General features: G+C 36.6%; 1 protein-coding gene and 1 long non-coding RNA gene across 2 annotated transcripts in view; one reads left to right on the plus strand and one right to left on the minus strand.

The window, feature by feature from the left end:
* The window catches only part of BEGAIN (brain enriched guanylate kinase associated), a 148,664-nt gene extending 128,898 nt beyond the window's left edge, over positions 1-19,766 (minus strand). The window contains exons 1-2 of the mRNA XM_046942492.1: positions 19,716-19,766; positions 16,472-16,598 (exon numbers count right to left, since the gene is read on the minus strand). Coding sequence (XP_046798448.1) covers positions 16,472-16,519 — 48 coding nt within the window. The 5' untranslated portion in view covers positions 16,520-16,598; positions 19,716-19,766. The remainder of the gene's footprint in view (positions 1-16,471; positions 16,599-19,715) is intronic.
* Positions 1-27,526, plus strand: part of LOC121110858 — a 199,818-nt gene that overhangs the window by 67,871 nt on the left and 104,421 nt on the right. The gene's annotated exons all lie outside the window — the stretch shown is intronic.

Consider the following 27,526-nt stretch of genomic DNA (forward strand, 5'->3'; position numbering starts at 1 on the left):
TTTACCCATAGTTATACAATAGGCCAGTGTAGATGATTATATGAGAAAACATTATTATGCCCTCTCCTGCTTTTTCCATCTCAGAAAAGTTTTTGCTAATCTCACATACAGTGGCAAACCCTATAAAGGCATGACCAGTTTTACCTATGTTTTGAAACAATGCGTATCTAGAAAAAAAAGCTGTTACTATGCAAAACAACAATCAGCACTGGAGCAACTGTGGTCTTAAATGTTCAACAGAAAATAAGTATTTAAAATAAATCTGTAAGGTAGCTCTTCCTGACATATTTAAGCAATGCACATACACCTTTGTAAAATTCCACTACAGCTTTGAGGACGCATGCTAGTATTTATTATAGCTATTAGGCTTCATATCTTTGAGAACTGTAAGAATCAAACTATTGATCTGTGGAATTAAATAACCGAATTACTAGAAGAGCTACCTGTTGTTTTTCCTCTGATGATGGAAGTCCAATAAGAGTGGAAAATACATAATGTCTAGTTGTCATGATGTTTAGCTAATTATTACATTATTAAATAGTGACTCAGTCAGAAAGGCTCATTTGTTTCTTCCTTCTGAAAGAACTGTAAATTTTATGCACTGAGGAAATGAAAGCTGAAAGTTTCTTCTCAGCATCCTGTTCTTTGTCACTAACATTTCCCAACACGGGGGAGAGATTTATATCCTTCAAGGAAGGAAGGAACATTTAAGATGTGAATGAATACAAGAAAAGCAGGAAACCAACTGCAGCTGTCAATACACAATTTATAGAGATGTAACACTGCTGTGGTAATATCAGACAGAGACACAATAACCTGTAAAAATGATTCCTGCCGACTTGAGCTCAGAAATGAAACTAGCTATGTTAGTGCCCAGCATCTGTTCTGAAGGCCTGGTGCTTGAGGAACAAAGCCTCTTTCCTTCCCAGGTTTCTTCCTGCAATGCTAATGTTACACTCCAGGATGGCTATAAGCTAGGTACAAATAAGCATCCAGCTGCTTGAGAAGGGATCGGTCTTGGTCCTTTCTGCCTTTGCCTAATCCCCAAATAAATAAACAGATAAATAATTATTTGCCAACAGCTTCCCTGCAACTGTAAGGGAATGTTTCATATTTTGTTGGAATAATTAAAAGACTTCAAATTATCTTCTACCACCATAGGCTTCTTTCCTGCTTAATGTTTGAAACTCCTTGGACCACCTCCCAGTTTCCTGGTGCTGGGAATTGAGTGGCAGATTGATGCTGGGGAAGATAGTAGAGCAAGAATAAGTGTGGTGTGTGGGAAATGGGACTTTTGCACTTATGTGGTAGATAGCATTGGAAGGAGAACCAATAGTTCTATCAAGTTTGCTGTTATTACTATGAATGAGGTAAAAAGTCATTTTATTTTAACTGGGGGCTGAGTTTGGCTCAAAAAGAGCCAAACTAATTTCATTTTAATTATTTATTGTGTTCCAGTTCTCATCACCATTTCTCTTTTGACTGTATTTTTAATTAACTGCATTGATTGTAATGGACTGAACCCTTACATAGTGTAAGTTTGCTGACTGGCTTAGCATCCATTTTTTGTTTACTGGAACAGTCAAATAAGAAGCAAGAGAAAACCCTCAAAATATTGAAAAGTGGGGAAAGAAAACATATATAAGACAAATTAAGAGACTTTTCTGAGTTCTAATGTTAATTATAGACATCCATGAAGACAATTGAGCAGTTTTATTACTAATTTGTTTTTCCATTTAAATTCCCAATAATGACTAGGTAACCCTGGTTTTTGTTCTCTTTGCAATTCTGTTTCATAGAATCATTTCAGTTGATAGAGACCTTTAAAGGTCATCTAGTCCAATTCCCCTACAATTAACAGGGACGTCTACAACTCCTCTTTGTGATAAACTCTTGTTTTCTGGGCAATATTTTACCTTCTGTTGCTATTCAGAGATCAGCTCTGTATGAGTGGCAGGCATGAAGTGCCTCCATCCATCCTGTGTTTCCCTGCCCTGTTACTGTCAGGTTACTGGAGTTCCTGGATCTTCCAGGAGACTGTGATGACTCTCTGAGTGGCCCTGGCAGCCAGCACGTGTCCCAGCACCCCATCAAGGAGCAGAGCATGCAGGGAGCACTAGGGCAGCCCCAGCACTGTGCACCTACCTCCCTAGGAACAGGTCTGGGCTGAATAGTGGGCCTGTGAGTGGGCCTGGCTCAGCAGGACCTATTGCCAGGGTCCAGCCATGAGGAGATGGAGACAAACCCTGTTGCAGCCTCACTGTGGTAACGGCTGCTTCCTAGCAGCTAGGAAGATTTCCTGTGCTGTGCCCTTGGCATCCAGGACCATTACAGCTTATGAATGCCTTCTAGTCACAGTATTTACTTCTTCCTCCCAAGCCCACGTTCTGTTGTCCATTGCTATGTTGGTTCCTGCTGATGTCTGACAGGCAGCCCCAGTTTTCTCATTGCAAGACTATGATTCAGCTCTGAGTCTCCAGGAATAGGATGTGTCTAGTACTTTCTGTGAGTTCACAACACAAAGCTCAGCAAAGAAAGTGGTATGAAGGTCTGGCTGGCTGCTGTAGAAATAAATGGTTGTGAACCAGTTTTTGAATACTCAACAGCTGCTCATTTTAACCATATTCATGTAGCTAGGTTTTGTTACCACAATTATCTAGGGAATAGATTTTCTTTAGGGCAAATATCTCTTTACTTCTAGCATAAAAATTGTTGCTGTATGAACAAGCCAAGTATTTATTCCTCATTTTCTTTTGTTTTAACTGCTCTCATTATCTGAACAGGAGGCAGGCACTGCTATATCACTGATCATTCTTGCCTAGATAACATCAAATACTAGCGCTCATAAGTTCAACTCATGCAGCCGTGTATTAGAATAACTGGTTTATCCTTGTAGGTATTGAATTTACTGTCAGAAAGTAGGAGCTGTTGGCCAACAGTGTCTTAACAGAAGGCTACACAGCCTACAATCTACAAGCTAGCTATTCAGCAATAGGTATTCTAGCTCACTCGAACATTTCCATCATTAAGCTCTCAAGAAATTGTGGAATATCATTTTAGTATTGGAAAAAAGAAATTGCTTGAGATACAATGGTAACATGAGGAGGGTTGTCACAGTGAGATGTAGATGACAAAAAACTTCTGTTCACTCTACGTACTGAATAAGTTTGGTACAACACGGGAAAAAAAAAAGACTTGAAGGCTTTTTCCAACAAGGTTGATTTTCCAAAGTGGGAAAGCTTCCTTTGAACACATTAAGTGCCTGCTTATTGTCAGGAGTAAGCATCTTGGAAATTTCACAATCATCTTCTCAAGATCATTACACAAAAGTACAAGTGCAGTAATATACTTTCAAATCAGACAAATGAGCAGAATTACATGCGTTATTTACTCTCTGTGTATCAGTGATAGTGATATCTCAAATAAATTCTTTTTTCTGCTAATATCACATACTGCTAGTCCCATTGAGACCCCACTCACAACTGAATATTATGAATGACCTCTTCAAGAGGTTTTTCTAATCATTTTTGAATCTACCTTTTAGTATTTTTACTAAAAATTGTGTTGGGAGACTTTTAAAGCCAAGATTTATGGCATCTACTGTTTCTTTCTTATCTCCAACACATGTTTTCCTGTCATCTACAACTTCTGGCACTGAATTTCATTTCATTTGATAAGGTTAAATTAAACTTCTTTGCAAAGAGGAAAAATTCAATTTCTGTAGAGCTCTTTGAAAAGATATATATTCTACAAGTATAACGCATCTTCCCAAATGGAGACCAATTCTTTACCAGACCTGAGGTCAATGCATGCATTTCACAGTATTCTGAGACATGAGTGCACAGTGCTGGGGCAGGTAGGTTTCATTTCACTGAGGAACACATCTAATATAAAACAATTTATCCTTTAACTCGTAAAAAGTATCTGTTCTTGAAATCTGTCTTTCTCATTGTATGTCAAAAAATACAGAGAACCAAGACCTACAGAGAAAACAGAATATTTCTATTGCATCTATTGTATACCATAATGATTCTCTCTATTCTGTCCCCAAAATGCATGCTGTGCAAAGTTCATATTAAGAAGAGAATTTTTGTTTTACTCAGGTGACATTATAGCATGCTAGGTAGAAGAGCAAGGTTGTATCTTTGTTTCCATTAACTGCAGTAAATTAGTGGTTAGAATTTTAATGGAACTGGAAACCACTGAACAAATGGGGCAAAAATATCAATTACAAGTGAAAAATATACCAGAGCGACTTTTCAGCAGTGCCTTGCAGTAGTATCCACAGATTTTCACTATGTTCACCAGACAAAATGGTTGTGTTAATTATTGCATGTGCCTGTGGGAGGGGATCCACTGTGTGCTGAGGTCTTTTGCTTCTGTGATATACCGAAGCTATGTTATGGTAGGGTGAAAAATCTGCTCATAAACATGATTAACTGATCTTTGAAGGAAGAAAAGAAAAAATAATTTGAAATACCTTCAAGACTCACTGTCACAAATTGCACATACATGTTGCTAGACAAAACCTGGGCCAGAGAAAAAAAGATCTATTTGTTTTTTCTATTTCTTACTCTTCTGCTTTCCCTTGTCTGGCTTAGCAGTTTTCAGGAATCTCTTCTAATGGTAATTGTTATGAGCCTGTTGTAACTTCCATTACTCTGAAAGTGCTACCTCTTTCTAGAGGCACCCAAAGATAGAGTGTGCAATTCAGAAGTGATTTTCAAACTCAAAGGAAGGGGAAAAGTCATATTAACACAAATTTCTGGAAAATGAACACTAAGCATCTTGATTGCCAATGCTGCTTTCCTGTGGCTGGTGCCAAGAGATATCAAAATCAATGTGAAATGCATGTGCTCAGCATTTTTCTCTGACTGAGTAGCCACTCCAATGAAGGCAATTAGTACATTTGGGTGAAAAATGATTTTGTGTTCTGGATGGAACCCTGATTGCTGTGTAGAAATTCGTAGAATCATAGAATTAAAGATTATCTGGTTCCAGCTCCCTACCGTGGGCAGGTTTGCCACCTGCTAGATCAAGTTGCCCAGGACTCCATTCAATCTGCCCTTGAATATCTTCAGGTGTGGAGAATCCACAGTTTCTCTGGACAACCTGTTCCAGTGCCTTACCACCCTTCTGGTGAATAATTTATTCCTTATATCTAATTTAAACTCGCCCTCTTTTAGCTTAAAATGATCCCCTTTCTCCTATTACTATTAGGCAACATAAAAAGTTGGTTTCCCTCGTATTTGTAGTCTTGCCCAGTTCATAAGGTCTCCCCGGAGCCTTCTCTTCTCCAAGCTAAACAATCTCAGCTCCCTCAGCCTTTCTTCAAAGAAGAGGGGCTCCAGCCCTCTGATAGTTTTTGTGCCCTCTTCTGGACCAGCTCCAAGAGCTCCACATCTTTCTTGCACTGGAGACCCCAAGCCTGGATGCAGAACTCCCCACGAGGCCTCACAAGGAAAGAGCAGAAGGGGTCAATCGCTTCCCTTTCCCTGGCCACCCCTCTGTTTTTACAGCCCAGAATACAGTTGGCCTTACAGCCTGTAAGTGCATACTGCTGGATCACATCCAGCTCTTGTTCATCAGGACCTCCAAGTCCTTCTTAGGGCTGCTCTCAGTGAGTTCTTTCCCCAGTCTGTACACACATCTGGGATTGTCCCAACTCAAGCGCAGTACCTTGAACAAATTCAGCATCGTAATAACCTCTGTTCATTTATCGAAACAGCTCCCTGTGTGTCACTTGCTGCTTTCCTTCTCTAAAAAGGGACGATGATGGTGAAGGGGAAGCCCAGTACAAACCCTAACTTCAAAAATTAGAACTGTTTTTAGTGTGGTATTTAATTTCATTGAAACCATATACTTTTTACTGTCAAGTAGTTCAGACTTTTTATTCTATGCTGTCTTGAATACATAGCTTACTTTATGGTGTAGTGACTTGTAGATCTTCTTTGTAAAGAAGATTTTGACCTAATTTGTGTTTGATGAGCTGAGAAGCTGTAAATGACCATATGCGTCATCTTGGGAACATTATAGCTTTATGCACTATGTTCAACTAGACGAAGGATCCATTAGTGACCCAACGGAGGTGTTTTAGAGCAGGCAAGGAGAACTCTCTAAACACCATCTGCTCATACTGTTGCTTGTAAAACGATGTCACATCTGCTGCTCTAAAAACATTATGCTGATCTCTCCTACAGTACAAAGCTGCTGCATTCCTCTTAGAGGGGGAAAAGGAGTCAATGTGCTACATTACTGGGACAGGAGGTGTTAAGTTAGCTATAGGTGAAACCACGCATGGCCTTCTTGGCTTCTAACGTCTTGAGAGTGTGCCATAAATGTCAAAAATAAAATGAGGAAGAGGATTCAGCACTCTAACTGATGAAACTGGATAAATACTTGGACTGCTATTCTTTGCTGAGCTCAATCTTGTCCTAGCTTGGCTGCTGCTGGTGCAACTAATACTATTATGCTCCTTAAAACTAAAATAACCTCTTAGAGATTGAGAGGATATTTAAGATAACTGAATCAGTGGAAAATTCATTTCGTCTTTGATTTCAGATGAGCTCAGGGTGAGAGAGAACTGCTGTTTGCTTTGGTCATTAGATCTTGTAACTTAAAATATTTGACTACCTATCTCTCATGAGATATTTAAAAGCTACTTTACCAATCCTGGAAGATCCAAGAATATTTATCTGCATACATTTGCAATGTTACTTATTACTACTGCAGCCTAAGTGACAATTTCACAGTAGTTGTGCACAGAATTAGAAAAACAATCAGTGCTGGTGTCAGAAGGAGAGAGATTATAATGATGCAATCAGAATCCTTGGATGCACTAAGCAAATGCTGTCCCAATTGACTAAAGTTTTTAGTACTTAGGTTTCGGTGCTCACCTTCAATTATTTTGACCTGTGACTCTTCTGCAGTATTACTAAACATACAGGCTCTTTTCAGGAATCTTTAGATAAAGAAAAAATAACAGTGTGAAGTTGTTATGATTTCTTTAGCTCTCAATTCAGTGGCTACATTCGCTTCATATGATAATGAGTTTAAAGGAAAGAAGCTTGAAAACTACTGTATTTAACTGATGCCTCCAAATAGTGAAAAGTAATGACCAATATCCTCACTCAAATATTTGGCAAAGGACTTAAGCCATGTATTCTTACATCTGTTTTGACAAAATGCTTTGAAACTACTGGCAGCCTGATGGTCATCTCCAATTTGCAAGGCAGAGGAGAACACACTTCTAAGCAATGTTGTGTAAGAAAACACAGCAAGAGGGAGGCAAGGAAAGGTGGTCATGAGGCATTTTCCATTACCATATGTGACTCATATGTGCCCGCTTGAGAAAAAAACATGAATTAAAAGATACAAGCCAGGCATAGCCTGGATGTGAGGAAAATGCATGTTTTTTGGATGCATTCATATTTCTTTCTATGCTAATCTGTCCTTTGACAGACTGCAATAAGCATTTCCTCCCAGTACTGGGAAGCTCTTTTCTTCATCAGCAATCCTTTTCAACATTTCCCTCATTTTTTCAGTCTATTGAACAGGTCGGTTTTTTTTCAGTCTGGAAGTATGACATAGTCTTGAGTTGTATACCCTCCTCTGGTATGGTGTGTGTTCAGTTTGCTTTCATCTGGTTAAATTATTTTACTTTCCTACTAATATATCCAAGCACTCCAAATTTAGGTCAACGTACATATAAAAATAAATTTTTGTATTTGGTAATTACTTTCTACCTATCAGAATCCCATTCAAGTAAATAGATTGTCTTTTTGATGTTACTAGCTGTTTGAAATTCCTCTGCAAATATCTACAGTGAAGAAGGTTTTTTTTTTTTTTTCTTGGTGATATTTCACTTCAGTTGCAGCTCTTTGCTAATACATAAATACTTGCTGCTGAAATGTTCCTGAAGATTTTGAACAGTTCTCAGAATTCTGAAAGTTGAAAATCACTGTAGTAGGTCTGGATCCAATATAGACCTATAAAAAGCAGCACACACATTGTTGTGAACTCATCAAATGTCTGCAGAAAGCATATCAGACAGGTGGCAGTGTCTCAAAATTTTTCTTCTAAGTCATTTGTTTTTTTTTAATGAAGAGCAACTTTCTCAACCTCAAACTTTCAAGCGTGTTCTTTCATGTACTTCAAGATTTGTGCTGTTATATTTCTGCTATCTTGTTTTTTATACTTAATATAAGTTATTTCTTTCTCTTAGAGATAGTATTCTACATATGAATAATACACTGGCAACCAACACATGAAAAAATTTTATGTAATGTTCTGTATATGTTCAAATGTACATTTATATTACCAGTGTTTTTAAAATATCTTTACAGTAACGGCACCAAAGATTGTCTGAATGCTCATCCTTTTTCATCTTTCTAGGCATGCTTCAGGTAAGGACTTGCACTAAACAAATTGCATTCAAGTGAAAATTTTTGCAAGTGGAAGGCATGAATCTTTAGATATTCTGTTTAACTATCCCCCCCACTATTCCTTGATTTTCTTCATCTGTGTATGCTCTTCCTTTATTTTCTTCGTCTGTGTATATACATAGTTTTGAACAGCAGTTCCTGTATCCTTATTGTTCAAGTAAGATTACAACCTTTGCTCAGGAAGTGTAAGAACATAATTTATCACTTCCAGGTTCAGCAGCTCAGGTTTTCTGACCATGCCATACAGTCAAAGAAAAACAATCTCCCTGCACCAACTTGAATAGGTATAAAAATCCCATCCTCAGCCAAGCAAATAATCTCACACTGAAAAATAAATACATAGTTTTGTTAAGACCATAGAAGAGAGCTTTAGTCTTTCTTTTTTCTTTATCAGTTTAAGATAAATATATGGTTTTTTGTTTGTTTGTTTGTTTTTTAGGAAAATCAGTAAAGAAATTACCAGATGACGTCTATTAACTCCAGACACACAAACCTTAGCAGCAATTTCAGGATAGTACTTAAACATACTAAAAGAATATACCTGTTTTGTGTAGAGATACCTGAGCAATTTCTAATCTAGTGAGCTTGGCTGTCATAGAACCCTCTGTGTGTGAAACAATCTTACTCTGAGCAATCCCATACTGCTTATCTTAAGCTGATCTGGTTATGCCGTATGCTTCATTGCAGTGCAGAAATACCTCATTTGATCTCATATAGATGAAAAAAAGTGGAAAGGTCTGGAGAGGTGTATCCTGTCTTTCCTTCCCTTCATATGACATCGAGTTGATTACTTCAGCTACTAAAAAAACCTCTATATTTGTTCCTCCCTAGAAAAAAGTTTGTGTACGAACGAAAAATCAACCCAGGCAGAAAGCAACCTTCTCAAGCAGTCACATTAATGCACATTTGTCACAAATGACCCAAATAAGTGATTTGAGAAAGAGCTCACCATGCTTGTACTTCTAGGCAGAGATGCAGATTTTGTGGCTGGCATTTCTTTGCTTTGAGAAATCATAATTTCTACAGGCAAACCAGATCTTGTTCTGGATGAGGCACCATTATCAAATGACTTGAGGAAGGGACCAGTATCCAGTGACAAAGACTTCTCTAATTTGCGTGCCCGTGCTCCAGCCACAACTTCATCACTTCTCAAGCTCTCTAAGTCTACTTCTTGGTGGGTTTTCCCAACTATAGCGTTCTCTTTCCAGCTTTCAGGAGACTTCCTCTTAATACGTAAGTCATCTAGGCTTCTCACACCAGTTGGAAAGGTGTTTTTCAGTTTAGCAGCTCGATATGACCTCAAGCTCATAGGATCGAGCACTCTGAAAGTAACTTCATTAATAAATTGAGAGAATTTGAGTTTGGCTTCAATTTTTTCTTCCACGACAGACAATGAACTTGATGATCCTTGACTCACCAAGCTCAAGTCAGATGCAGAGGAACTGCTTTTCTTCTGTGTTGTCTTCTGCCTCTGGAGCTTTTGGCTGGCATTTCCAACTTCTGCAGGATATAGAGAAGTGTGTTCCAGTCCATGGGTGTTTTCACCCCCTTTCTGACAGTGCTTTGATCGATGGGGTCGATAGCCTTCATCCTTATTTTTGCTTTTAACAAAGCTTTTAGCTTCTGACCTTGTGCTACCCTGTAACTCAAAGCTGTCCTCACTGGAGCTGCAGCGTTTTGAGTAACTGTTCATTGTCAAATCTCCAGAGACTTTCCTCTCCACATCAGTTTCTGCTTCTGCTACAGACGTGGAGGTGGGTGCGCAGTGTGCTCTTTCTTTAGTCACCCTGCCAACCCCCTCTTGTTTGGCTGGTCTTCCAGGCACAGCACCCTCTGGCTTAACAGGGGAAATGGAGCCCTTTGACTGTGACTCCATTTATTTTTGTGTCGGTATGTCAGCTGGCATCAATGAAAGTGGTACTCCTATAAATCCTCTGTATCTTGTAAGGCAATGGGAATGTCTTTGAAAGGCGTAATAGTACAGCCAACACATTTTATCCCATATGCATCCCAAATTATGCATATGTTTCATAATTAGATCAATAGCACATTCTCATCATTTTAATTAGCCATACTAATCAACAGAATCTATAGGACATGCAAATTTTCCAGGGTATTGAGTGCTTAGTGGATGAGCATGGGCTCTCATTGATCCAAATCAGCATATGATATAGTCCTGTCTGTTGATCTGGAAACCAAACTACCATGATGTAAATCAATTCTCACTAAGTAAAGTCTGGGGTGATTCTGTTTCAGGGCTTTTTAAAATCCAATAGTGGAGAAGGTCATCCTATATTGTCCTAATGCTACTAGTGTTTGCTATTTTCTATTGGAAAGTTTAGTGGCAGATCTGCTGGATCCAGAAAGCCAAAAAGAATGTGATTCACAGTTTCTACTTGCATGTTTCTGCCATTGTTTTCATTCTAAAATAATCTGTTAAAGATTTAAACCAAAGCAAGGTGCAGTCACATAGCGTTAGAAATGTATCTAAAGCATTAATGATGCTTTTTTCCCCACTTCTTTGCATGTGAGACTCTTGCGCTTCACAAACAGGCAACTATAAACTTTGATGAGCAGAATTTCTATTTTTGCTTTGTGTATACAGGAACATAAAAGCTACTTTCAGTGTGGTTAAAGACTATAAGTAGTCTTTGTCATCAGCATGAAAATTTGGAGAATTCTGTTGATGTGCTCACAGGTTAATTGACTGATAATTCAAGAGGTGGTTTTGTTTTGTTTGTTTGCTTTTGCATTTCCTTATTTTAGGAAAGCGTGTTATTTAACCCCTTTTTTTTCTTATGTGAATAAGAAAATCAGACTATGCTAAAAAAAAGTTGCGAAGAGAATAGGTGTAAATTAAACATTAGAAAGAAACTATTTATTATGGGAGTGGTGAGGCACTGAGCAGGTTGCCCAAAAATGTTATGGATACCCAAGGTCAGATTGGGTGGTGTTTTGGGCACCCTGGTCTATTGAAAGGTGTCCCTGTGCATTACAGGGTTGTTGGAACTAGGTGATCTTTAAGGTAGGTACCTTCCAGCACAGATCATTCTATGATTTAATCATTTTTGTCTGATGGGAATCAGACATATTTCCAAATATGGCAGGTAGAGAAAGAAAAGTTAAGTGGATTATAAGCAGAACACTGAGTGATCTCCCTTATGCCCTGAGGGCAGGAAGATGTGAAAAGGATCTCTGGAAGGGATTGAGGTAGATGAGAAGGTGGTGAGGAGGGGAAAAGCAGTAAATGAGGAGTATATTTTAAAATGCCATGTATATCTCATAGGTTAGCAGCAGTTCAGCTTAAAATGTAATTCCATTAGATTTCTAAGCAGACATTGTATTTAGGTCCCTCATTACTAGTCACTTGGCCCATCACATATAATTTATTGACTCCACATTGACAATTCCAGGACTCATTTAAATCATTGCTCATAGAAGCTGCTGAAGTCTTGCAAATCTCTCACATTAACAAGTAAGTGCATTAATTTTGCAAATAACGGGGGGACAAAAACATCCTTTTAACACATCAGAAATCAATTGCTTTTACTGGAATTATTTTCTGAAAAGCTTCCGTATTTTCTAAGGTACTGTGCCATTCCACTGTATGTTACAAATATTATCCTGATCACAGAAACAATGTGGATTAAAATGCATAAACCCTATTCACACAGGGTTATTTCACTTTCACTTGAATGTGAATGGTGACAGCATGAAGAGGCAGCGAATGCTTTCTGTTGTCAACACTAAGATTTTCATGACCTTTTCAAGTACAGTCACAGAATACAATAATTTTCTCTTCTTGTAAAGCCAGAATGTAGAGCTTTCCTTTTCTGTATGTCCTCATGCAGATGTCTGAAAACTTATGGTTACTCACTAAATCAAATTGGATTCCCCAGGGAGGTAAGATCTATGCTAATGCATCTCAGAACTTCTTTCCAAGATCCGTTAGAGCCTGGCAAAGTGGGAGTGCTGCAGATTTAATGGACTTTATTAAAATATCTGTTTCAGATACAGAGTAATTCTCATTTTTGATCCAGCATCTGGAATGTCTTGTACATATTTGGTGAAGAGCTTTTTATTCCTGATGGACCGTGATAATTTGTGTATGAACAAACCAGTGTTAACTCCAAACTCAAATTCATCTATCTACTGCATATGTGCAAATTTTAAGGTGTGAGTGTGACAGAAGTATGTGATAACAGATAACAGAAATGGCTCATAGAATTCTTTCATATTGTCAAGAAGGAGACTTTGTTTTGCAATGTCATCAGCAGTAAAATATCATTTTAAAAGAAAAACAGGAAAGATATCAGGTTGTAGGTCAGAGGTAGACTAGCTTGAGTATATTTGGGGGGTTTTAATACTGCTTCTTCTCTTTCTTCAGCTGTTTCTGCCTAATGACTTTATACATGCATTCTTAACTAGTTGGTAAAACATGACACAATGTTAACAAAAAAATTAAAGCCACCCTTGCAAAGTGACAGAACAATTCTTACCTGAATAAGGCTAGACTGGAATGGAAATGAATGATATAGAACTTTTGTTTTTAACTGCTCAAAATCTTAGCTGGCATAGATGTTAACAAAGCTGGGAGTAACATTGTCTTTACAGTCGTCTGTCTTAAGAAAATTCACCAAAATATTATCTACAGAGCACAGGAATCACAGGAATCATTTCCACTAGTCACTATGCTAATCAAGTATCTGAATATTAAATCACTGTATGCTTAAGAAATTGAATGTTTGAGACTTTGAACTCTCTTGTAATGATTTGATGTTGGTGATTTGGTTTCCATATAATGAATGACTTTCTAAGGCATTTAAATAATTTTGCTTTATATATCCAAATCTCTTTGAAGACTTTGCTGATAAAGAGAGTTTCTCTTTTCAGTGCCAGCAAGTATGTCTGTGAATAGCTGCAGTATTCTGCGTTCAGTAGTCTGCAGTAGTCTGGGCTATTCCCTTGAAACTAATACCTTTGGGGAGCTGTATTAACAATCAAATTATTCTGTTATTCCTTGCTACAACATGCCTCTGTTAGGTGGATGTTTGCTTCATTTCTGAATTCTTCTAAACTGTCCTATTAGCACTAAAATAATCTCAAGAGAAAAACTCCTGCATTGATGTTGCATTATTTTTAAAATGATGAGCATAATTGTAATTGTTCAGTACATCTGTGCAAGTCAATTGAAATAGTCTGTTCTAAGTGACAGACTTGACTGTAAATGTGATGTCCATTGTTAGCAGCTCTGCCCTTAACTTTTTAGGTATTCTTTGACAAATATTCAAACTTTCTTTTGTAACTACCATTGCCTATCCTTAAAAATTAGGAAAGGATTGTGTATTTCCATACATTGGTACACAGTTTTGCATAATGAGGATCTGATCAAATTGGTATCTCTTAATACTAACAATATTCAAACAGTGAAAATTCATGATCTGGTTCCAAGGACTCAAAATTCCAAGTTTGTAATTTTCTGTGGTGCAGTGGCTGAGATGTTCTACCCCGTTTTAGCTTAAACATAATATAAACATATTAATATTTAACCCTTCCTGCTTAATTGACAGCTGAATCTTAAACATCACAGCTTTAATGGAACTTTCATAATGATTCAGTATTTCACTTGAAAAGACTGATGCACTCACAGACGGGTCTAGTAAACTTGTTACATATCAAAACATACAAAGATTTTTCTAAAGATTAAGTTAGAATTATTTACATTCTTAGTGTGATTATACACAGATATTATTAGAAACCTGCCTATTTTGGATAAAAAAGAGAATAAAAAAATACCTCCAAATGAAAATTGATGCAAATTAATATCTTCACAGACCACTCTCTGAAGATTGCAAACTGAAATCTGAGCTTTGTGGACACATGTACGTGTACACATACTTATATTTATCTTTGCTTCCCTCGTCTTTTTAACACTATCGCTGCTTTAAAACTTTTGGAGTTTTAATTTTTGCTAATAGTCTTAAAAGAAAATACTAGACTTCCATGCAGCAAAAAAGCTGCAGAAGGTTGTTATGACAACAGGAAGTGTCTTTGTGCAGAGCTCTGGAAGATATGCTCATTTTTGGATCAAAGCAGGCATTCAACAGTTTCAGTACTAAAGTGTGCAAAGTTTTTGTATACCTAAAATTGTGCATTTTGATACACTAATGATTAGATATTCAGCAAATGATTTGCTTTAAAAAATAAGCTGACCAGCTTTCAACACATTAAGATTCATAGGAAAATGGTAGATTATTAATTAAAAATAGAGCATAAGTATGATTTTAAACAGAATATTGGGGTTTATTTTAATTCAAATCAAGGATGTTTCCAGGAAGTGTTGTCATCAGTGGGTAGACTCCAGGAATTTGGATCTATAATTATACCTTTTTCTGTGTGTTTCTTGTTGCAAGATAGGGTGCGTTTTTCCCTTTATAATAGAAGGCATTTACTGCGAATCACGTTGCTGTGAGTTCTCAGCTGGTCTTTAATGGCTCCAAAATATTGCCCTAAGGATGCATATGTCCTTTAGACAGTCTACTTCTGAAGTAGCTGTATCCCAGCCCTTCCGATGTCCATTCTTGCTCAGATACACTCTTCCCTCCTGCCTTTAATGAAAATTTTATCAAATCTTATCCACTACTATGCACTTAATGCAGTTCTGTGCAGTTCATTTTAGATCATTTTATTTGATCTTAGTGCTTTACAATTAAATGTATTGCCTTAAATATTACAGGTGTTTCTCTCTCACTGGATTGCTTTTTGGAGAGCATTTTGCAATATTTCCTCTCTCAGCATGAAATAAGTCTGAATGTCTGAATTCTTTAAAATGTGGTAGCTTTTGGTGGCATGAAAAGAGTTTGAAAAGACTCTGTAGTGGCCTACAGATATTTGAGATATTTGTGCTTCTATGACAGAATGTGCATTGTAGGTAGTCTCTGCTTTCAATCTCTAAATCTAAAGATCTAAAGGATTCGGTTTCCTCTAAATTCCCCTTAATCTAATTCTTTGCCAGGCTAAGGTAAACATTTATCTCTCTCACAACTACAGAGTGACAAAAGGCAATGCAACATATAGCCATGCCATCTTGCTGGTGCACAGTCGCAAGTTTAATCCACTTAATTTATAGCTGCACTGTAGACAGAGCTTTGCTAAACCTGTAAGAAATGTTGAACATCAGAGGAAAGAGAGAAGTGTTTAGCATAGCTCCCGTACCACCCTGAAAATGGAGTCACTGTTCTCTGACAAATACTCCAGCTGCAGTAAGACCAGAGCCAGCCACATTTTTTCACATGCAAGCTCTATTTATAGCTTAAAAATGAATTAAAATTAAAGGAGGGGAAAATGCAAGCACAAGATATTTCAACAAACTATTTTTTCAGTTATTTTTGTGGCAGTACCACAGAAGGAAAAAGACTTTCCATTCCACACAGGCTCTTATTTCTATGCTTGGTGTCATACTATCTGAACATCTTTCATTGCTGTTTTATTAATATCAGTTGTAAGCTGTTGGCTGTTGAGTCATTTGATCCCTAACGTTAGAAAAGTGTACAGTGGACATGTTATGTATATTTTTTAAGCTGCTCAAAGAAATGTACCAGAGTTTCACAGCATTAGATGATAAGACATTTGGTTGCCCTTAATTCCCAAGGGACTTTTTCCCTTTCAATCTCCCATGAAGACAAATTTTACTCCTGCTGAGAAAAGCCAATGAAGTGAAGCTGCAGACTGTGATCTTTTTTCAAGTGTTTTAACTGATCTTTTATTTATCTACAGTTCAGACAACGGACTGCTTTGAAAATGATATGGAGGCTGATCTATAGTATAGATTTGTGGTCTAGCTAGGCTGAGCTTCAGACCATATACACAGTAGAATTTTCTCCTTCTTGTTGACACTTCTTAGCACTAAAAGCCTGTGGTATCACCTTTGTGATTGTTGTCATCTGCCAAGAAAGATGGAGCTAATTGGAAACAATAACATCTGTGAACAACAGTTTATTTACCAGATTAATGCTTAGGTTCCATACCTGGACTGTGAATGAGTCCTCAAAATGTTTCCTGTCCTCTGCCAACATCCCCTTTGTCTTGCTCAGCTTCTGCTTTAGCCAGCTGCTCCATGAGCTCTTCACACGTTGTGCCTTCTTTGTAGCCGTGCTGTAGGATGGGTAGAGCTCTATGTCATCTGCATTGCACTAGCATTTGAGTCTGGCTCCAGTTCACTCTGTAGTCGTTTGGTGAAAACAGCCAGCAAAATAATTAATCCTTTTGAGAATACACAGATGAGGAGTCTTAGTTTCTTCCACTGTTCCTTGCACATCCTTGTTTTTAGGAAAATTCAAATTCTTTTAGTCTGTTCTTAAACCTGTCTGTCTATCATGTTGCTTTCAAATCAGGCATTTCTTTTTTCTCATTTGCTCTAACTTTTCTCTTATAAAGAATATACTTTAAAGAAACCCCATATATTATCATATTATTATATGATATATTTATAATATTATCATATTAAAGATAAAGAAACCCCATATTGGTTTTTTGTTTGTTTTTTGTTTGCTTGTTTTTATGTTTTTTTTTTAAATTATTATTATTCTTTGGCAAAAGAGAAGGAGATGACATAAGAAAATTTAAGATAATAGAGAGGAAAACTGAATGGAAGAATGGAATTTTTTTTTTCTCATACAAAATCTGTCTTGGCAAAAAAAATATTTTTTCTTTTTCTTTTCTTCCCTTTTTTTTTCTTTTTTCTTTTGTCTTTTTTTTTTTTTTTTTTTTTTTTTTTTTTTTTTGTGGCAGGTAGAATGGAAGTATTTCCCATCCACTAATTTTTGCTTTATTTTCAAAATAATAATATTTTCTATAACAATTTGTTTTCTTTTAAATCTATTCCTAGCCTGATGCAAGGTGAGTTCACACTTGATCCACACTCTGCAAGGTCATGATGTCCTTGTAGCCTTACTGGGGAATTTAGGGGACCCCAAATCCACCCTAGTGATGCTTCCAGGAATTATTTTAGGGATTTTTCACAGCATCGTTTCCTCATTGTCTTTATTACATCTGCAGGAATATAGAATTCTACTAATTAAGGTTAAACATGGAGGAAAGTTTGAAACTGGAATGAAAATTGTCAAATTTATTTAAAAAGGGGGAGTAATATGTTGCTACATACTTTATTTTTTGTTTTCCTGCCCCTTGATTTTTGCTGATTTGATTTAGTACATTCTGTGATAGACTGAATTGTTCAAGAGCACATTGAAAAAACTTAGCTTTTTGTACTGGCTCAAATCCCTGAAGGCTTTGATTCTCATAAGTTTACTCATAGTAGGTTTGTGGGATTTCATTATGATCATTCCTTTGGTAAATTAGATAATCACAAAGCATAAGGAAGAAATGAGCCTTTCATCTAGGTAATGCCTTCTCCTTCCTAGTGAAGACACAGTTTCCCCCTGGAGGCCTCACAGATACAGTCCTTTTCCCCCTCCTACTCTGTCACAGAAACTGTTAGCAATGACAGCCTCTTCTTTTGGCTGGATACTAATAGTCATGGATCAAAGCTTGTTAGCAGAGTTACTTCCTACCAATGGCTCTTTTGGTCTTATGAGGAAGGTACTGTGATTTAATATTTGCTGGCTATGTTATAGCCATTCTGAGATTTTACAGTAACTTTGGGAAGGGCTGTGGCATGTCAGGTTCGACCACCCCTTTATTCTAATTTATTAGTCTGCTTTGAGTTGGCCCTAGAAAGTTTAGTGTTGCTTGCCAGAGAGGTATATATTATTGTTCGCCATAATTGTAATACAGTAATTTTGTCATTTCTACTTTCTTTCTTTATCTCTCTGTATGCATAATCAGCCAAAGACTTTCTATTTCTATCATACAGTAAATACGGAAATGGTTGTTCCAGTTCCATGCCTCAATACGTCCTGGAAAAGTTTGTTTAAAAAAAGCTTTCCTGCATATAAATGAGTTAGCTTGGCAGTATGCTTTAAAATGTGTTGTTATGAATAATTTGACAATAACTAGGAGAAATGAATGATAATTTCTTGAATTCTGTTTTCATGGGATTTTGGGAGATGGATAACTTGAATGGGAGGAAAGTATTTAAGGAGATTTCTGTGGAAGTGAATTAAGCAATTTGATTTTATGCAGCTAATTTTCTCTGACAATAAATATGATGGCAAACAATGTTATTTGGAGGTATAGGATCTGTCTTGAAAGCTTCTAAGATATTAGTACTAGAGCTCTAATGTCTCAGATGCAGCTATTTTTGCCGAGTGCTGCACACCTGCGTGTTTGTAATCAGTTATATGTCATGGGGACTGGTGCTAAGCAGCTAGAAGTAAATGGGAAAAAAACAATTGTGTGCATGTGAGTATGTGTGTGTTTGCACACAAGCTATAAAGGGAGACCCAGGGATTGCCTGTTCCTAACTCCTTTCTACTGCAACAGTTGCAATTCATACATGAAGAAAAGATTGCTGTTTCTTTTTTTTTTTTAACCTTCAACTCCCATAGTCCCACCCCATTTCATTACATTGAAGAGACATGTTCATCAGAGCTGTTTAAAGTCTCTTGCAGAAAACATAATACAGGATATGCTGTTTGTTTTGGCAAATGATATGCATGTATGTTGTTTCTCATACAAAGAATAATTTTATCTATACTCTGTTGAGTTTAACAGTGATGGATTAACACTGTATAATTAAACAAAGTCATCCATTACAAATATTTTCCTTCAGAATTTAATACAAACCTGAATATTAGCTTTACTCTACATATTAGCTTTACTTTTACTAATAACTTTATTATATGAGTTTTTCCTTTTTTAAAGATAGAAATGATTTTGCTTAATGGGCAGAAGCATATTCAGGATACACATTCCAGTCCTGATGAGATCAAATAGACATGTTCCATGATGTGGATGATGTGGATTATGCAAATAAAAGAGGCATAACTCATTTAAAAAGCCCTGTCATGACAGTCAATTATAAATAATTTTACTGGATTTCCAACACTGCAGCTAGAAGCTTCATCCACATATTATAATTTGCTGTCTTGTACCATAATGTATTAAATATTTCCTTTTAAAGACAGTAATGTCTGCCAAATGAAACAGCAGAGCATGTTAATTCATATTTAAAGCAGTCATTCATTTGCCATATTGCAGCACTACTAATTTCATGCTGAAGATTCCTTTGCTACCTGTTATACATTCTAAATATTAATAATAAGAACAACAACAGAACGAGACATGCTGCTAGGAGAAAACAGTACTTACTTGAGAAGGATTCTGCAAGCTCTGTTCTGCTAGTCCACAGACTGAAATGATGGAGCCAGATTTAGAAGTAGCTTATTAGGTGCATGCTGCTTCAACAGTTACAGCTTTTCTTTCTTTCTTTTTTTTTTTTTTTTAACTGAAAGACAGGATCGTTTTCTTTTTAATGAAGCCAGCAGAGAATGATATGCTGTCTGTGTTGCTATGAGAGCATATACTTGCAGAGCATAGTAAAGCAATTGCTGTACAACTTACCATGGGGTCATTCACTATCAACTTATTAGTGCTTTTCAGTATAGTCACAAAATTCAATAGCATCAAGGCTGGTGATATGTCACATGTATAGGAAATAATTTGTTAGTCTTGTGCTCTTGAGATTGAAAGTGATTGAGTCATTGTTGAATATAAGCAGATAATTGAATAAAGACAGATCTTTCAGAAGAAATATCCACTGAATTCCCCCAAAAGGCTGTGATTACCACCACAGTGCAGTACCAGCAGCTGTCCATGCCTCTACCTGGTCATCATATGAGAGTTCTAGAGCTCCAGTCAGAAAGTAGCATAGGATCAAACAAATGTGAGAAAATGAAGTTTTGTATTTTCCTTTTGATATTCTGAGATTAAAATTAAATAAATAAATAAAAATTTATCACCTTATTTATGAGTGTGCACAAACCACTGCAATTGTAAGGGCATGGAATTATGGTAATAAAATCGTATGGACCCATATATTTAAAATCATATACATTTCTGGAGTTTTAGTGATGTCACCATTTAAGTTATGTGAATGTTTTGTTGTAAATACTACCACTATGCATATCATAGTCCAGTGATCAAGTATTCAGTATTGGACAGTAGAAAACAAGTTATTCTTTAAATATTAATGCTGCATTTAGAAACATTGTACTCTAAAAGATCTTTTGCCCAAGGATGCTTTAAGACTGGAAGAAGTCTCTTATGTATTTATCAACTAGAAATAGCACTGAGTACTCAGGTTTTGGCTTGCCCCTGTTTGGATTGTCCAAAAGACTGGACATTTAATGCCTGTGATGACAGATGAGCTGTTTTCATCCATGCTCTGCATCATTAAATTGCCAGTCTGTTTTGGAAGATGGCCAGTGATTAGCCACACCTCCATAGCCCGACTTGGAAAAATAAAAGGTGATTATGGAGAGCGAAGGATAACTTTGATTTTTCTAAGTTATTGCTATTGAGTTCTTACATGCAAATGGAATGGTTAAGCTCAGGTGATTCCCCTTACAGTGAGTTACTCCTCATAATCTGTCAGGAAGTTTTGTTTATTGCTCCCATTGAGTTTTGAACATTGAACAATGTGCAAGACATGGGTGTTCAAGGAGGTAAATCTTCCCAGAACCCTAGAAGACAACTCTGAATGGTAGCATCCTCATGTTGACAGAAAAATAGATCTTTATTCTCAAAAGGAATTAAGTTTCAAAATAAGCAATGCTGGTGAAATGCATCTGCAAAATACAGATGTCAATCCAAAGTTTGAGGCTCATTACTTCTGGTGGCTTCTTCAGTAAATTTTTTCCTGTACTCCCAGGACCCTTAATCTTATCCCTGTTTGTGTTTCCGGCATAGTTTCATGATAAAATCTTTTGACTTGCAAATTCTTCCCATCAGGAAGACTGATGAGATTCAAATACAAATGGGCAGATATCATACACCAGCACCTTCAAGTCACATATGGACAAGTGAGGAAAAGCATTGTATTTCTTCTGAGAAATTGTGATTTTTTCCAAGGAGCTGACATGAGAGGAAACATGACATCATCTGTAGCTAGTGCTTTAGCCATCACCGTACTTACAGCTGAGAGGTTAAAGGAACAAAATGTCATCCAGTTCTGCATTCACGTTCCTTTGTGTTTTAGCTCTTCTTCCATGTAAAAATACTTTTCCAGGCATTAGTAGTCATTTTCAAATTGAGCTAATGAAATTACATTCCTAGTTCCCTTGTAAAAGGGAAAATAGAGAAAAGGAAGGAATACAAGTATAGGAAAAAGTTTTGTCTATTTGAACTAAACTTTTGCTATGAACTACAAATAAACTCTTTCCTTCTATGTCCTTTTCCATTTCTCCAGATTTTTGGCATGCTTTTCTTTCTGCACACTATTCATTGCTGTACCAAACAAGACTATTTTCACTCCCTGCCTCTCCTTGAGCTTTTTCCTGAATTCATAATCCTATTGTTAATTCCTGTGAAAGGAAACATGAAGCATTTTAGAATGAATGGCTGGCACAGCCACAGAGCTTGAGAAAATAGAAAATTTATGATCACTAGCCTGGCAAAGAAAACTGTAATATGATTGATTCTAAGTATATCTTGCAGAACACAGCTATCTAACCACTCATTCCTTCTCATTTTTTTCCTCCACCTCCCTCTTCTCACAGTAAAATAATTGCTAACAATAACCTCAGAAGCAGTAGAAGAAGAAAGTGGCTCGACTTTGAATTTCAGTAGCAATGTGACTGGAATATTTGGTCTTGTCTTTTTACAGGATTTGAACTGGGTATTTTAAACCTCAGAGTGAGGGGAGCAGGTCATAGAAGGGTGAGAAAATTGATGCAGTGGTGCAGGCATCTATAAAAGTTGGTGCTGCAAAAGGTGAAAACAAAACTCTAGGGCAAGACTGATGCAATTGTTCAGTTGGTCATTTCTTATGTTCAGTGTGGGTAACATGAGATTATTGTGCAATTTTGCTTGCCCCAGACAGAAGTATTAACATCTCAATACATTCCAACTTGATTGAATATTACTAGAGAATGGTGGAGACTGTCACAGAAATTCTGTTGGGTAGTTTCAAGTACTTCCTAACTGTGAAAAAAGAATGCATCTACAGGTGATCCCAAGTAACATATGTGAAGGAACTCATAATATTTGATAGATAATAGAAGGCTTGGAAAATTTAATGCTTTTTAGTGCCAACTTCTTTCAGTGTCACCTTTTTGCCATGTCAGGTTTTAAGTCCCTGTAATTACCTGAAATCTAAATATGTTAACCGATGTTAAGAACTTAGAAATCTATGTAATTCAAAATGAAACATGTCTCTTTAAGAAAGTCAGTAGTTTTCTCTCAAACTGCTATGGAGTGTTATAAATTCTTCAGAAATTCATGTTTTTGCTAAGTTTGTTAAGTGTAAACATATGTGCATGTATTTTGATTTTTAATATTCTCTTTTTCATTTACTTGTTCACACTGAGTTATTGCTAAGAGCAAGGTCATGGTAACACTACAGATAATGAGTCTGAATGGTACCTTAAGGTTTTAAAGGTATGCTTATTTTCATAGCACTATTTTCAGGAACACTCTATATGCTTTCAGTTGTGATGTTCAGGTCTTAGAAATGTTTCATTTTAAATCTTTCCTATGTAAAAGGAAATCATTATGAGCAGTTAAGTGGCATGGTCATTTGCGTTTAAATATAGGTTTTTTTCATTAAAATGACCAATCTTTATGATGAATTTAATGTCTTTAATGGGTCTTGCTCATCCTCCTTTCATGGAGTGATTGATATAAGCAGAGTTTGGAGGAGGAATCTTACTCAGACTTTGCATGTGGGGAGCATTTTCTGTTGCTCAACCATGACATTACTGAAGGAGTTTGATAATGGTCTTCAAAAACCTTCTCTGACAGTCTAATGAATGTAAAACTTCACAGCTCCCAGAATTTAAGGGGAGAGAGAAAGAAAGCAAGTACTGAAGTTCCCTTATTAGCTCAAGACCTATAGAGGAAGCCTGCCTGAAGCAGAGCTCCTTAGGGAACAAGAAGCCACAGGGTCTCCTCTGTGTCAAGAAGGACATCATCTCAGCAGCCAGGGCTTCTGCTTGGCCTGTAGTTCTTGTGCAGGTCTCTTGGATAGCTTTGAGGAAAGTCATATGCTCCCTGTGCCCAACACTGACTGTTAGGAATAGGAATGAAATGAAGAATTAGTCCTGCTAATAGCTATCTTTGGTGCAGCAGGACTTTTGGACAAAATATAAAGACATACCTTAAAAGCTGAAGATCTGACTAAAGCTGTTTGCAGAATTTGACCTCAGTCTAAAAATGACCTCAGCTGTTCAGAAACTGCATTTTTAAACAAGAAATAAAAAATGCCCAGCTTGTATCCCGAAGATCTAAATTGTAGCTTGGCTAGGGGATTATTCTGTCTTAGTCCTCTGGGATAGTTAAAAAAAAAATAAATGTCTCATCTGGCTGCAGTGTTCATCATGCTGTCAAGCATAATCAAATATGGGGATAAGAGAGGGGAGATAACCTTGACAGAGGGGGTGTGCTGCAAATTCAGGCAATATATAGCAAGTTCCCTTTCACATGTGCAGTAATATTTTCTCCCACCATGTTTATCATTCTCCACACATAGCCTGCTATCTGCACATCAGTCACGCTCAACTTTCAGCAGCCTGGCTATTGCACACCCACACACTGATTCCCACAGCCTTCATTCATTTAACTTTTGTATCAGCATCTAAACACCTCTGTGGAGACTATAGCATGTACAGAAAACGAATGTTGTTTATGAGTGTGCTTGTGAGGAGACCTGCTATACAGAGAGATGGTCAATTCTGGAGACTCCTGTAGGTTAGATTTTGTATTCCAGTAAATCTCATCTTTTCTACTCAAAAACAAACAAAAACAATCAAAAAAATGGTATATAATGACTTTTGAGGAACACAGATGCTATTTATCAAGAACAAAACAGAAATGTGTCAAGCTGAAATATTAGTAAAAAGTGGGAGAAATAATACTGTCCTGTGGAAGCCATTGACTCTTGTACAGCTTAGAGCAAAAATTACTTAACTTTGTGTCTGCACTGCTAAGAACATGAATGTTTTAGCAATCTTAATCTTTACATTTCAAGTGCATTGTTTAGCTCTGGAAATAAAGCAACTAAGCTTTTAGAATTTATGAATTATTTTTGTATCCCATTCTTTTTGTCTGTTGCTTTGAGTCTTTATGGATTTTCAACAAGATAGTGTTCTTTATACCATCTGTAACCAGCATCTTTGCAATATGTTACCAGTGTTGCTTCTCTGCTTATTTCTCCTAAAACTGATTCAAGAAACTGTAGGGAAGGCAAGACAGAAAATTAGACTCCAGATGCCAAATTGATTTTCAGAAAGACATATTCCTGTTAAGCTCTATTTAGCCAGCTTCTTGCTAACTATATTTGCTGTGTGTTGTTAAATTTGTCTCACTTGAAAATGTGTATTTTATCAGACTCTTCAAGAGGGACATTTACAGGCTTATATCACGTTAGGTAATGTGAGAAAATATGCCTTCCAAACTATAAATGTCTTGTCTTCTTTCTAAAGACAGAGAATGCGTGCAACTTCCTAGAGTGCTTTCTTTTTTTTTTTTTTAAACCATCTTTCCTAATCTTCAGCAAAAGTTCAAAAAGTATGAAGTATTATCATGAAAAAAAAAAAGAGAAGAATTACTTGTGGTTTAGACATAATATTTGTATTTCTTGGTTAAAAAAAAAAAAAAAAATGGTTCCAGAATGATGTTTACTTTCTTGAATAATTGAGGAAATATTGATTGCTTCAGAGCATATGTTTCAGTTCAAGACATGTTATAGAAATTGTTTTTAGAGACTTAATTTGAGCAACCTGCTTTTCGCCTTGAAGGGAACATGAAGAACAAACAGATTTTTGTAGAGACTCTACCCATCAAGATTTGTCCAGAACCCCCAGATGTCCAGAACATTATGGGAGGTTACATTATTTCAGCTGAGTGGATTTATTTTTCTTTCAATTGTTCCCTAAAGTAAATGACATAGGTGCTAGCCTGATTGCTGACATGCCTGAGAGAGTTCAGTCCAACTTAGTAGCAAGGACAGTCCAAAAACTCATTTGAGGCAAATAATGCTGAAAATACAAAGTGCGGTAATTGTTCTAGAAATTCTAGCAGAATTTCTGACAGAAAATAATCTGCCTTTTTTGCTCTATTCCTTAAACATATTTGGTGTTCAGAACAGTAGGCAACAAACGCTTCCATATAAATGTGTAGCTAGTAGTGGTGACCATCTTGAAAAAGAGCATTTTGTAGCAGAGAGTTTGCTCTATCTAGTAGTGTTATTGTGTTCTTTTTATCTCTTGTAGTTTCCATGAGAATAAGTAGGAGGCATTACTTTCATGGCTGGGGAAACTGCATACCTGAAACTAAATGCTTTGGAAATTATTTCTTTTATGTAACCTTCAGTTTCAAACCACTTGAAGGTCATACTTCCTTTCTAAATATATATAGAATCATCTACACGGTCTTACCTTCAAGTCCAAAAATGTCCTATCCATATATGTTTTTGGAGAAGTAAAGATTAACTTATTCTGAAGGAAGTTTTTAGCACTTTTTTTTTTTTTTTTAGCACATTCAAGCAATGCGAACTTTGTTTATGCTTTTTCTCCCAAATGTAAGATTTTAAATAAAGTTACCACTGGCCCTTCAGAGTTAGTTGTTCCTTCTGAGACGTTACTTGGTAAATTAGATGAAATTCCATCTTTCTCATGACTGCGTCAAACCCTTGTTGAACTAAAACCCTTGAAATAAAATTAGTATGCAGATACATGAATAGTAATTTGGAAGAGAGAATGATAAAGGTTTACTGATACCTTCTTTGAAACAGAAGATTGCAGTTTTATACCCATTCGTTCTGTAAGTAGTATTGATAGCATAAGGACTGAAGAAGCAAAGAGGTTGTCCTCTTGAGGAACATGTACACTGAGTGCCATGCCTGCAGGACTGTTGTTTGTTGTTGTCTCACTGCCAAACCATTGCAAATGTAGATTCTCTTAAAATGACATGTAATGGAAATTTGAACTATGAATTTGTGTATTCCATTCAGTATCCCTCTTTGCACTGCTATTTCTCTGGTAACTTTGCTGATTTCAGCTAGGGTAGAATTAATTTTCTTCTGCTTTTATGCTGTTTTTTAGATTTAGGATAAGAAGTGTTGATAAAACGCCAATGTTTTAGTTTTTGTAGAGCATTTTGTAGAGAAATGCTTACACTAAATCATGGACTTTTCCACTTCACATGTACCCCTGCCAGCAAGGAGGCTGTCGGTGCAAAAAAAGATGTGCACCTCTCCACCAGTCCTGCTCATCAGTAGCTGGCAGGTGTTTCTGAAAGAGACATCTAGTAGAGTGAATAATCATCTTCTCTTAAAGGAGCCTTAGTCTCTCTTTTCTGTCTGTTAGCTGAAGTGCAAATATTCCTGTTATCCTTGCAGGTTTCCCATAATGTTTGCAAGGATTACACAATAACTAATATCTGAAGATGCTGTCAGCTACTCAGTGACTTAGGAATAGGACATGATAAGCATAGACATCAGGTTAGAAAATTAAAAATTATGTGTCAGGGCAGGCATCTATTATACATTGCTAGCAGGACATGGCTTTCTAGTAGGTGGAATGAGAACTGTAAGGTGCTAATAATGTGTGTTCTTTTGTTTGATGGAAACATCATGGTGGTGACATCCCAAAATATCAAATCTAGTTCTAAAGAGATCTAATTTATTGGAAAATGCTGCTATACATAAAATCCAATAGCTCTGGAATATATTTGATTCTACTGATGAAAATTTATAATATCTATCACAATAATTATTAAACTCCCAAATGTATGTCCCAGGTGTTCTTGTATAGGTGCAAACATATGCAAGACATGTTAAAGCTTCCAGAAAGTTTGTAATAATGGGGAGTCTCAAAAAGTTAATCTGTTTTCTCTATCCAAAGGGTAATTTGAATTTTTGATCTTCCCCCAAAATCAAGGAGCTTCAGAACTTTAGCTAGAAC

This window comes from Gallus gallus, chromosome 5 (assembly GCF_016699485.2).
Source record: "Gallus gallus isolate bGalGal1 chromosome 5, bGalGal1.mat.broiler.GRCg7b, whole genome shotgun sequence".
In the NCBI taxonomy this organism is placed as follows: Eukaryota; Metazoa; Chordata; class Aves; order Galliformes; family Phasianidae; genus Gallus; species Gallus gallus.